This window comes from Fukomys damarensis, unplaced genomic scaffold, assembly GCF_012274545.1.
Source record: "Fukomys damarensis isolate Sample0158 unplaced genomic scaffold, DMR_v1.0_HiC HiC_scaffold_5, whole genome shotgun sequence".
In the NCBI taxonomy this organism is placed as follows: Eukaryota; Metazoa; Chordata; class Mammalia; order Rodentia; family Bathyergidae; genus Fukomys; species Fukomys damarensis.
This window is the reverse complement of record NW_022900917.1, coordinates 21,627,095-21,641,041: the sequence shown is the minus strand read 5'-3', so window position 1 is coordinate 21,641,041 and position 13,947 is coordinate 21,627,095. Positions and strand designations below refer to the sequence as shown.

Sequence of the window (13,947 nt, the reverse complement as noted above, 5' to 3'; positions counted from 1 at the left end):
CAAAATCTATTGTAAACAGACATCTGGAGACAATTAAAATTTGAATATTGACTTCTGCAATATTAATAGATAATACATAATTATATTAGTTATAATAACGGAGTTTTGGTAATACATATAACAGCAAATAAATAAAAACAGCATTTTTGTCAGTTAGACCGACATACTCTTTAATTTGCATGTAAAATATCACCATATCCAGACTATAAATACTTCAGCCCAAAAAATGGAGAAAACTCGCAGAAGAGTGACAAAACATGATAAATGTAAAACTAAGTGATAAGCATATTGAAGTTCGTATTATTATTGTCTCTATTTTTGTGTGATGCATAAGATTAGCAATAAAAATGAAATCGGGTAAGAAATAAAAGACTGCAACTTAGGTAAGGATCAGGGATAACTGTAAGAGTAGAGGGAGCTAATACACTGAGAACACAATGAAATATGAGCGCGTGCTAGCCCTCGAAAGTGGAGAAGTGAGGTCCGAGCTAACCGACAGGGAATGTTAGACTGCCAACTCAGACTAAGGTAGAAGAACTGGAGGAGGGAGATGAAGCACTCATACAGATGTCTAGAAAAACACTCCCTTTTTGGTTCCCAGATGTTTGGAAATCATTTTTTAGGTATGGGTTATTTCTTGTTACTTAGTCTGTCAACTCGCTGCCAGTGATATTTCGAGCGAAGCATGCTTGTAGGGGCTAAGATTTCGGTGGGCCGCTCATCATTACGACAAATGTTGCAACCACCCCCGTTTATTTAAAAAACCTTATTTTACAAAACTAAGCGTTACAATGTAAAAGATTTAAAATACTGTTAAAATCATACTGTAAATATTTTTTTAAAAGCTTAAAAAGAGACACCACCTCTGAATTTTATGTTATTCTAGGAAGTACGGAGAAGGCAAACCAGTGAAGAAGCAGCCTTACATTCCACAGCGCAACTAAAGAAGCAATTTGCTACAAGCAGATGGATAGTTGAACACTAAAAAGGATGATGAACTAGACAGAAATTAGATATTGAAATCAATTTCTCTTAGGCTTACAATGAAACTTCAGTTTCACACAAACAATTGTATTTGAAGAAGTCAGGGGGGAAAAAATGCCATACTAAGATGGGTGCCCATGAAAACAGAACTCTACACATGGTATAGCCTTTATAGTCACCATTTACTTGATTGGTCCAAATATTTATAGTTCATTGTTATGACTGCCAAAACTGGCAACCACAAGGATTGTTGTCTCAATTAGGACAGTAAACAGATTGTCTCTTTTTTTAATGAAAAAATCTAAAATGTAATACTTCACAGTTTAACATGTTTATTCATCTAAACGAGCTAAAAAATAATGGTGCGACATCTGTTCGAGAAGCATTGGTACCTCAAATTTTGGCTGCCTCCCCACCAATTTGGTTGTTGTTTTAAAAGATGAAGAATAGGAGGGGTACTGTCATCAAAAAATCTTCTGGCATGTAGAGTATCTTATTTTTTTTTCATGAAATGAGGATCCATATCCGTTCCTAGGGATTAAAAAAAAATGTATAACGAGGAGGCAGTACACTGAATACGGCTGCAGTTCAATTGTTTTAAGTAACTTACTGATCCACCAGGGGCTTTTCCACACTGGTGTAGTTCTTTACATGACTCTCCCGGTTCCCTCTATACTCACCTATATTACCCTGAACAAAATGGTAAGAGTGTAAGAATGTTTTTGTAGATACTGACTTCATCTGCTACTTTAAAAAAAAATTTTTTTTTATTGTGGGTTGTACTGATTCTAGATATAGTGTCAGTGGGAAAAAAAAATCATTCTATCCAGGCTGCATTGGACCATTTCTAATAAGAGAAAGCAATGCTGTTCAGGGAGAAATTGTAGGAATCGTCCCGGAGAAGTCCCAGGTAAGTGAAAAGTCTATTTGTTGTTAAACAGAGAACATGAAATGATTGTAGGTAGTCTGCGGCGGAAAAAGCATGTTTTGGAGGAAATACCTTAAAATTGGATAAGTTTAATTTCTAAAAGTTTATTTCTAAAGCTTATCTCAAGCACAGTTCCCTTTCTGGACTTGTCATTCACTATATTTTAGAATCTGGAAAAATTAAGTGCACTGCTATTCATATAAACGTTATGAAAAAAAATTTAGTCTTTGGAAGTGAAGACATATGCTAAATTGAACTTAGCCACTAAGTATGATTTCAAATAAACACACATACTTGATTTTCTAGAAGTTAATGTTTCTATTTTGTACCAAACTTGACACTAATTTCGTTAATCTTCAAGAGAAGTAGGATGAAGCAAAAACCAATGACCATGAATGCTAAATGCTGAGTTTATCAATACTGTGATGCTTATTTTACTTATTAAATTTAAGGAAGTTTTGATCATCTACTATATGGAAAGAATTTTTCCAGACTCTGAGAGAGCTAAAATATATTAACTTTAATTTTAACAGGCATATATTATATTTATATGCAGATTACTGCACAATTGGAATGATAGAAATAAGTAAGAACATACCCTCAGCATTTTATAATCACTGTTAAGAGTATTTCTTCTGTCTTTGCGAAAAATTTGAAGAGGAGTTTGAATTATTTTTGTTCCCTTAAACCAATTAATCTTGTATTTGTACTAAAATAGGATTTTTGTTTGTCTCAAAAGAAATATTAGATATTATATTTTTATAATATCTCCCTTCAAATAAATTTATGTATTCTTACCCTAGTCTAGACTTGAACGCAAAATAAGAAGCAGCAACCCTTCATACTTCGTTTATAGTATTCCAGTATCCCATAGGCTATATTTTAAATCTCTTAAGTTAGAAATTTATTTTGCAGCATATGTGAACAAGTTGGTTCGAACATTCTGAAAAGTCATCATAATTTTTTCTGGTTTTGTCTTCTGCTTACAGTAGGGGAAATAGCCATGTCTAATATTTGGCTAGTGCCAGTCTCAGATTTATGCCAAGCACTACTCACTATTCAAAAGTGTAGTCCCCTGAAACAGCACAAAGATATCACCTTTCTTTCTTCAAAGATTCAAACCAGACTTTCAACCTGGGATTTATCTTCACAGGATTGGCTGCTTCCCAGTTAATGTGAGTTCACAAAATTCGAAATTCACAAAAACAGTGTCCAAATATATACTGTGTGGTCTCACTTAACCTGCTAATTAGTTAAATCAAATTAAAGATTTAGGCCTTTGGGATTTATGGTTCTCTGGGGCTATTAGAAATCAATCCGTTATACAAATGGACTACGTACAGGCTGAGTATATTAATAAAACTAGGCAATGAAACCTGCTTATAATTATGCTATATTTAGATTAATATTTATTACTATCAACAACGTTTTCCCACCAAAGAACACCTCACAAGTAGAACAAAATGATGAGGATTTTTTCAGAATGATAATTTTCAAGCATTTCCAAAAGTATTGTCATCTATTTTATATACTGTAAACTTTGTTACTATCTCACTTGGATAGGCATCTAATAAGCAATTATCAAACAGCCTCTTATTTAAATTATCACTGAAAACCAGAAGTAATCTTTATTTAATATGACTGTTTTTAACACCATATGGGAGGGAAATAACTAAATGAAAATTGTTCACGTAAATGCGATAGGAGTGGAGGAAAGCAGTATTTCTTGACATGTGGCGTGTCACTCAGGAAAGTAAAAGGCCCATCATATCCAAAATGCCAGCTTGGATATTCCCTTGCCTCCCACTTTGCGAACAGACATACCACATGGCATAAAATGCTGCAACCTTTCCTAAAAATGCCACTTGGATTGGTCCACTGTGGTGAGCACATAAGAACTCTTTATCTGTCTCTTGAGTTTGTGAGTTCAAGAGGAAGAATCCAGTAAATAACACTGGTTAAATTTGCCCTCAGATGTTTGGCACAGATAATCTCTAAGGAAATTGGAATCTTTGGCTGTTTTCACACTGAAGAAATAAATTATGCTACTTAAAAAAGGACACAATGTTGCACTACACTATCAACTTCAACTTTTTGCAAAAGTACCAAAGAATATACTTTAAAAAAAAACACTGTGTTTATTAAGCCCCATACACTTCTGGGGTCTTTAGCAAAGCTCTGTCCCTTGGCCAATATGGAAACAATCAATATTGTATTTTGTTCTTCATGCATACAATATATACATTATAAAATGTTTCTTTGTACATATATTTCAAACCATTTTCTATACATTTGTATGAGTGAAATACGTAAACATTCTTTGGAAAGATATTTTCCAATTTTCTAATTTTTATGTATTCATGTTTTTAAAATCTACTAAAATTTAATTATCAATAAAAATATTTAGTTTCCTGGTCATTATGCTACAGCAAAGGCAAAATACATGGAAAACTATATGAACAGAAAACTAAATATGAGAGTAATAGAAAACATATATTTTCTTCTATTATTTATTTCTCTAGTTTAAAGAGCTCTAATGGATTAACTCTTAAGAAACAAAATGTAATTTTCCAACCAACTTTGTATTTTTCAGATTTGGGGCCTAATTTAAGGAAATGATTGGAGGTAAGACTTCTGCTATTTCTCTGCTGTGAAAAAGACTGCACAGTTAAATGACAGATTGCTATGTGTCTCCCTAACAAGAGGGGCAAACTGATACTGTAGGCATCCAGAACAACATAATTAAAATAGAATTCCAAGTTTGTATTAATAGAGTAATAGGTTAATTAAAATCAAGATCAACTGAACTTTCCATTTACACCAGTTCAGACAGCACAAGAGGAAAGGGACTCTATTTAAGAGACATATGTGACTCTTAGAGCTTCTGTTATCCAGGTGCCATTTCTGACAAAGCACATGTGCACTGAACAGTTGGCAAAGAAGGAACAAGATTACCGTAGATGCATGTGTGGAGAGTCTCACTAATGATGCAAAATATGTCTGGAAAGAAAGCAGGGTTTCTTTGTGAAATAAAACATTTTTGCTCCTTCTTAGCTCTGAATGTGAGCTTCTAAGCTCTGTACTTTTACTTACAATGTATATAGAACAAAACTACATTTTGTATCTGTATGTGAAGGAGTTATACCCACACAATGGGTAAGAAATCTGAAGAATTTAGGATCAGTTACTCGTCTTATCTAAATGCATCATAGACAGGGTACTTGTCAAAGTAGAGAGATTTGTAAAAGTATCTGGTAGCATACATTGCCAGGTGAAGTTCTTTTCTTGATGTCCTATACAATTACTTAAAAAGACATTTCTGGAAACGGAAAGTACCAGAATAAAACATTCAACATGTTGTAGTTTTATTACTTCAGAAAGCACTGGTACCAAAAGGTGCTTTTATAAAACTATTATTCTTCATTATTGCCCAGGTAATCTTCATTTGGGTCCAGATCAGGGTCAACATCAGTGGACATTCTGAGATAAAAGTAAGCATAGAGAGCCAGCAGGAGGGCCAGGATAGCTGCAAGCACAAGGCCAACTTCCTGGGAAAGAAAGAAAAGGAGACTTTAAATTGATGAAGACTGTATATTATCATCAGTATCATCAGATAAAACAACCATATTATTCTTCAGTATAGACAGAGTGAATAATCTGAAACAAATAATTCCACTCTTTTTTGTTTTATACGTTTTGCCATTAAGTAAATGTGTTTTGCACACATTACTCATTGAAATTGCAAGTACATCAGTGTCATTCCTATTATACTTTTAGTTGATTCAGTGTTTTTTTTTCCTAATAGTAAATTTGAAATTTGTTGCTTTAATGTATTTTAAGTTTGGGTGCAAAAACGTTAGATGAAAGCAATGTAGTCAGCACCTATACTGTTTATCTGTTCTGTATTTGACAATGCTTAATTTCACTTTTTGATCACGTGTGTATAACTTATTTGGCATCGCTTTACAAGGAAGCAATTATTTGCAGTCATGTTAATATATTTTATACTTCATAAGAATGGAAAATAAATTATTCAACATATGCCACCTAATAAACTTTAAAAACATTAAAATAAACTTGGTTTATGCTCAACATGGAATTTTTACCTCAACATTGAAATTAAAAATATATATTTGATCGAAATTCTTTAACTTTGTAATTCAGTTTATTTAGCTACCAGACTATAAAAATAACTATTAATAGAACTATGGGGTTCTAAAACTGTGTCAACAATATTTGTAAGACCTGATTTTTCAAATCTAATATAACAATATAATGTCAAATGAAAGTGAATTTTTCTTTGTTACAGTTGAAACACTTTGGCATCTCAAAAGGGCCTGGCAGCGTCGGACAGGTTTCATTTATTTTCTTATATCCACAGCTGTGCTCCCAGACCCATCTGGTTACTCAGCTACTAATTTTAAGAGGATGTAATAAACAAGTGACACACAACTGCAAACTCCATCTGTTCTGTAGAGTGGACAACAAAACTGATCAACAGCAGTAGGCATCCACCCAAGCTTAATGCAAAAATGAAGTTTTTATTCTTGATTGGAGACCATGCTTCTAGTCTTACTGATAATCGACTTTAATTGCTGCTGTTCAATTTCTTGTTCTTAAAGCAACTCTGTGTCATAATCGGAACGTATCTTTGTACACTCTTATTATATCCATAGGTATGAAAATAATTTTAAGGGCAAAATAAAAGGAATATTCATGGAATACAGTTTGGCCTGTCCATTATCCAGTTACCTGTTTAATATAGGAGGTGGTATGAGGATGACTTATGTAAACATCAGATGGAGAGGTGTAGCAAATAATGTTCTTCAAAATGTCCCTATTCTGGTGACAAGTACTGGGGAGGCTGAATGTTCATAGTATTCAAACAATGGTAAATTCTGAAAATAAAATTTTCAGGATGCTGGTGACACTAACCATAATTTAGACACCTGTAGGCATTTATGTTGCTCTGTCCCTGGGCAATTTTTAGCATTAAATCAGAAACAACAAAAAAAGAACAAACATCCCAAGTGGTTGTTGGCAGGATCTGATTAAGGTAGAATTCTTAATTTATGTAAGAAAAGTAAGTTTTAGGTCTTAATTCCTTTTTTGTGTCTTTAAAATTGGCCTTTTAAAAATAAACTAACAAATGCACATCATTTACCTTTCAAATGCTGAGAAACACATATATTTGCCTTCTTGAACAATTCAGTCATGCGGTAATTCTCACAAAAGAATCTAATTGAACAGCAACAAAACAGCAAACTTTGCTCTGCACATGTTTCTTAAGTGACACTTATTACATTAGTATGTCATAAAGTATGACATTATATTTGTAAAACACAAGAAATAAAAACATTTCGATTAGAAATTGTCTATATTTAATAAAATTTATTTATATCTTATCGTGGAATCACTTACTGTTACCCTCAGATATGTTCTATTCCTAAACCTACATTTAAAAAAACACTGGAAAACTTTGACGATCCTATTGTATAAACTATTCATTTCTCTAGCGTGTGGTTTCTCAAGTGCATTGTTGATTTAAGATGGTTAATTAAATCTGAAAGTGTTTCTTGTATAAGTTCTTCTGGAACAATCATGTCTGGCTCATTCTTTCTATAGATTCTACTGTATTATAATACAGTAATTTCTAAGTAAATAATAGATTGAGTAATATTAATATGATCTCTATACAAAACATTTTAAAATTATATAATGTTTTTAAAACTTTGTGTCCATGATTCTATCCCTACAGAAATCTGAGAACATTTTGTAATATATAACACAGACAAACAATACAAAAGTAACTACACAAGGGAAAGCCATTGACAAATACTTGGGGGAAATCTTATCTATACTAACAAGAAATTACAACAAACATTTTTTGGATCAGTTAACAACTCATAATGACTTCTACATGCTAAGTTCAAAATTCAATGCTTTCACTGCATTATTTTTGTTTCCTGACCATGTTATGGGTTATTATTCCAGGTAAATGGGATAATCTCCATTTTACAAATGTGGCAGTGTAGACTTCAGGGATACCCTGGCAAAAGCAAGAGTCAAAAGGGATGTGACCCTTGGCCTCCTCATCATATGTTCAGAGTTGTTTCCTGGTGTTATTTTTCCATTCCGTGCACCTGTTCATAGTCTCTGCACATTTAAATTACTTGCACAGTGTAACTATGATTCATTCAAAAGAATAAGAAGTAAAGTGATAAAATTGTCCTCTATTATGGTCATTCTCTATCAACTAGATAAGAGTCAAATATATTTGATGTTCATTAGTCCTTGGTTGCTTCTCTGGCATTATCAATATGGATAAAATCACTCACTGGGGAAATTAAAAAGCATTAAATGGCAATTGCAGAAAGAAATTTCATTATTTAAAGTCCTATGCCAAAATGACAAGGCAATCAAAGTTTGACAGGGCAAACTAATTAGTATGCCAGATTTGAAATGTAAAACACCTCATGGTTCTGATTCTAAAAGTTTCTCATCTTAATGGGCTCTTCACATAAATTTTCAAGCAAAGTAAACAATATTTAAAGTCAAGGTCTTTTTTTTCCACAAGCTTACAAATCAAAATTGTGTGCTAACTTATTAAAAAAGAGCTTGGTTCTGATATCAATTCAAAACTTTTCTGTATAGAGCTCAAATTGTAAAGGAACTACACGAAAAAACTCATAAAAATATAAATTAAGAATACATTCTACATTGTTTTTAAAGAGAAGTTAGATAACTGCACTCTAAGGTAAATTCTATTTCATACTGGGAACATGGTTATCTTTATAAATGGAAACCATAACAGAAAGTATAAGAGCAAATAAACAATGTGTGGAAAGGGTGTTATATAAACAAATGAATGACTACATTATTTTTCACATTCTAATATAGAACTGCTTATTAAAGAAACAGAAAATTCACCATACTCTGAAAGATAAAATTAAGTAATAAATTGCCTTGGAGGACAATGACAAAAAATGCTCTGATTATAAGAGACAATAAGTAGGTAACTGAATGAAAAATAAAAACTGAGCATCTTTTTGACATGTCATTGAAATATTTTGAAAGATGAACAAAATTTCACATGAGCTTATGAACGAATCTTCCAAAGATTAGTCTCTCTTTCAAACAGAAAGGTAATTTAATTTTTTTCATTAAAACTGACACACAACACTCACTGAGGAGATTGTGTTGTGAAAACACACCACGTCACTCAGCAATGCTTGATCAAAATCAGCATTTGGAGGCAGAAAGAAGGCAGTGTTTCATGATCATAATAGCAAATTTTGGAAGGCAACCAAATATATCATCTGGCAATCCAGCAGCTGTTACAGCTTCGTAGTAATACCTTGGCATTTGCTGTAAGCTCTAACTTAGAAAAATTGATTTTTCATCAACAAAATCTCCTTTTCACATTTTAATATTTAATATAAAATATATGTACTGGTCTTTTTTATTTTACACATATTGTAGCAGAGCTGCCAATCTCATTTTTCTACTTAGTTTACTTAAATTCTAAATACTTGCCAAAAAGATGACATGGGTAATAACGTAAATGTCATTTTGAAAACTTTAGTGAACAAGCACAGTGAATTATCTGTTAATATCAATCTCGGTTGCATTTATCCTTTTTAAGTATATAAATGCTTGTTTTCTAAAAGGACAAGTTTGGGATATCATTAGAATTTCATAAGCAACAATATGAAACAGTCAAATTGCATGTATTAATGATCTAAGTATATATAATTACAACTATAATTTATATAAGATGAAATTTATTGAAATGAAATAATTTGACAAGACCACATACATTTATTGAAACGTTTGAGCAATATAAACAGTAGTAGTAGAAAAAACAAATTATGACTTTAGCTATGACTAACTTTCATAAGTAACATTGTTTTATTTTAAAGTCCCTTAACCTCAGCATAGAAAAGATATTTTCCATTAAGTAAATTCTTTTCAAAACCCGTCATTTCTAGCATTCTATTTAGACCTTGAAATGTCAAAAAGCATTTAGAGTTTAACATTTATGCAACCCAGTTTTAGAAAATGAAATGGCATACACATATCAAATGACAAAGTTATCGAGTAGAGGCCTACCTTTATGCCTATCGCTGTTTTCTTAGCTTCTGCTTTTAATTTGGTTGCTCGTAAAATAGGTTTGGTTTTTTTATAATCCTGTTTACCTAGAAACAAATGGTTTCAGACAATGAGTTATGCTTATACATAATTCAGGTTCAACAATCATCAGAAATGCCACAGAATGTTTAAATAGAGTGAAACAGGGACACAGAGTTGCAAAGCAGTTCCTTCATAATCATAAACTTGTCACCCAAAGGTCAACTTCTTGTCTTCTTTTCCTTTTTTCAGGAAGAAGATTCTTACAGACATCTTTGATGTGACAGGCAATGAAAGCCAAAAAAAAAAAAAAAAGAAAAGAAAAAAAAACAATTAAACCTTATTTTAGAGAGTAAGTTTATAATAAAAAGAATAAGACTTATGGAAGCATTTGGAAACAAATGTATGAATAAATAAGTATATGTAAGATCCTATTTTGCCTACTATTGATAGGTAAAGTTAATTTGGTCTTTATAATTAAAGAGTAATAGCTCATTATAGATTTATCACAGGTACATTATTAAAATAAGCAATTTGAGAAATATTACTTAGTTTTCTCTAAGAGACTAAGGAATCTGTAAATAACTAACTTTTAATTCCCTAAACTCACTAAGAAAAGATGAATTTAACTTTTGTTTCCTCTTAATAGAGAACAACAGAATAAATATGACTAGATAAAAGATGTAGTGTACCTATATGTAGATATTAGTATTAATCATCACAACCACATTTCATAGCCACAAAGGAACAAAACTGAGTTAGTTTCACAAATTTTTGTTTTTGGTGTACCATCTGGTGACCCCACCCATGAGCTGAAAAGCAGATATTATACAGCGTGGGGGAGAAAACAGATTTAGCAACAAAATCATTAACTTCAAGAGTACACCTTTTTGATAACGGAACTCTTGACTTGGAACTGAGGCAAAAAAGACTCAAACATTGGAGTATACTGTTATCCCGAGTAGCAGTTTATACACTTACATAATCTCCCCGGTTATTTCCAATTTTTATTCTGACTTCCTGTTTCTCTGCATTTCCTTTCAACAATCAGTTCCTTTGTAATACTTTGCACAGATTTCTTTTATTAAAATGTCTAACTTTAAGTTCCACATCTTCCTCACACTAAATAAATTTAAAAGCAGTTGATCTAAAGTAGATCATAAAAATTCAATATGCAATACATCTGTTTCTTAATGTGTCTGTTAATGATTTAAAGTAACTTTAAAATTTCATGTAGATTTTTAGAATTAGAACTGGCAGAAAGAAATGAGTCAAATGACTGGAAGTAATGTAGAAATGGTATATTTGTGTTCATTAGACACATGCAAGTGTTTGGCAGAAGAGCTATGCATTAGTTTTTATGGAAGGGATATATGCTTCTTCCTTAACTGCTATTTTATAGAAGTAATTCTGAATCTATGAGCAGAAGCTTAATAATATTATTTGATAATAGGGTTTAATGATGCAGAAGTGAGCCAATTGTAAAAATGTATATCAAATGATCTAAATTTAAGCCATGGAATAAATAATATGCATAAAAATATTACTCTGACTCACTTTAAATTAGTAACATTTAATTTTGCTGAAAAAACCTTGACAAGTGTTCCCTCTGATTTCACATCTCAACAGTCAAATTATTCATGTCATTATTCCTGCTGAGATATAAACAGCTCAGAACAATGAAAATGGTAACACATCAAATGCTTCCACTCGGGGTTACAAAGCAAGTTTCTAATGACAACCTAAAAAGAAATTTGAAGATTATATATTTGAGGCCAAAAAGTAATTTCTTGTTTTATCCAGTATATGCCCTATAATAATCTCTGATGGAGAAGAAAACAAATAAATAAAAGTATTACCATAACCAAAATGTTTTTCATTCAAACATGCCAGAGTTTGGCTAATGCGTCTGCTGTCAGAAAACAGTTTCAAATATAACTATATATAAGCCAAAGTTAAAGTAAGAATTCATCACTCTATTTCAGATGCCACATAACTACTGGTGAATAATGAATTCTACTTCAATTGAATTCCTATATCTTCTCAGAGAATGCTTCTAGATGTATATTAAAGCTGATATGAATACTCGAAACTGTATTTATAATAGATGATATTAAAAGTGTTATACACTTGGTACTTTTCCAAACTGTGCATCTATCACTAATTTAGTATTCCCCGTACAGACTATGATATCCAAAAGTATATATACTGCAAAATTTGGTTTCACTCTATTGAGTCAAAATATTTACACGGCATCTGTTAGTTTCTTTGTAACAGAAACTGAATCTTTCTAGTTTCTAATAAGTTTTTAACATATGAATTTTTATGGTTTCAAGTTAGATACCTATGTCCTCATGACTTAAAAAAAATGCAAAATACAGAAGTCCTTGCCTACTGAGTGCTTTCACCTAGAAAATATACACAAACATAGACACATTTGCATACATAATATAATATAGATTTTACTTGTATAATGTTTCTTGAACAAAAACTGGGTCTGATTCTGGTTGTAGCAACAATGTTAAGGAGTTTAGTACACAGCTAAATGGTACAGCAAAGTTTAACATGCATAAGTCCCTGTGTTCAATCAGATTTTTTAAAAATAGTAGTAACCCAAGTATCTATTCAAAAGTTGCTCATTAAATTTTCTATAGAAGAAAGCTGATAATTTAAACTTGTAAAACTCCCATAGTCTAATTTCTCTCTTCTCAGTAACACTACCCATCACATAATTTTTGCATTTTCATTTCCTATGATATAGTTTAAATAATAAATGCTTTTCTCCTTAGTTCCATGATCAACCTATTGATGTTTCCTTCCTCTCATATAATTCTATAATAGTGTTTTACATTAAAATGACAATTTACTGAAATTTGCTTTTTCCTTTACAGATCTTAATGCACGTATGGACTCAGATAGCTACCTTCAAAATCAAGATACAGAATAGTTGCATCAAACTTCAAGACATACACATACCACCCCTTCTGCTAATAATTCCTGTTATTTCCTGACCTGTTATCCATTTCTGTAACTTTGCCTTTTCAATAATGTGACATGATGATAATTGCTTCATTAATTTGGGGCAAAGCTTTTAAGTCTGATCTAAGATATAAGTATCAGCAATTTGATTTTTATTGCTCAGTAGTATTCCACTGCATAAAGGTATCAGTTTGCTTACTGATTCACTCACTGAACTGTATTTGAGCTATTTCCAGTATTTGATAAGTGTCTTTAGAACTACTCTAAGCATATGTATACAAGCTTTTGTGTAAACATTAGGTTTTCATGCATCTAGGACTGGGACTCTGAATCATGCGATAAACATCTGTTTAATTTTGTAAGGAACATCCTACAAACCATTTTCCAGGGTAGCCTGTATCATTTTGGATTCTTGTTTCTCATTAGCAGTGTGTAACAGTTATTATAACATCTCTAGCACTTGATATTGATTTAGCTGGGTAATAGAATTGTTTCAGCACATTATTGTACATTGTATTCAAGGTCATTCCTACTTATCATTTTGAGTGACTGTCTCTCTACCCCTCACCCCCGTGTCCCTCATAGTATAAAAGTTTCATAATGTTGCTGAATGTTTTTAATAGTAAACTTCTGTTTCAATGATTTTTTCTATTGCTTTTCTGTTTTCTGTCTTTATTTCTATTTTAATCTTATTTCCTTTTTCTGCTTGCCTTGAGTTTAGTTTGGTCTAATTGATTCAGGTAGAAAATTATTTTTAGATTTAAAATCTATATTTTTAATTAATAGCATCATTAAGATATGAATTTCCAGATAAGTATGCTTTAGCTGCATTTCATAACTTTTATCATGTTATGTTTTATTTTTGTTCATAATAAGGTATTTTCCTTGCAATTTTTTGGATTTTTTTTTTTTTTTTTTTTTTTTTT

General features: G+C 31.7%; 1 protein-coding gene across 3 annotated transcripts in view; it reads right to left on the bottom strand.

Moving 5' to 3' along the window:
- Window positions 1-245: 245 nt before the first annotated feature.
- The window catches only part of Triqk (triple QxxK/R motif containing), a 67,432-nt gene continuing 53,730 nt past the window's right edge, over window positions 246-13,947 (bottom strand). For 2 of the 3 annotated variants that reach the window (XM_010619642.3, XM_010619644.3), the window contains exons 4-6: window positions 10,025-10,110; window positions 5,285-5,460; window positions 247-1,515 (exon numbers count right to left, since the gene is read on the bottom strand). In XM_010619642.3, the coding sequence (XP_010617944.1) occupies window positions 5,326-5,460; window positions 10,025-10,110 (221 nt within the window). In that variant the 3' untranslated portion in view covers window positions 247-1,515; window positions 5,285-5,325. Of the gene's footprint in view, window positions 1,516-5,284; window positions 5,461-10,024; window positions 10,111-13,947 lie in introns of all 3 variants that reach the window. The other variant, XM_010619643.2, reaches the window with a different exon arrangement.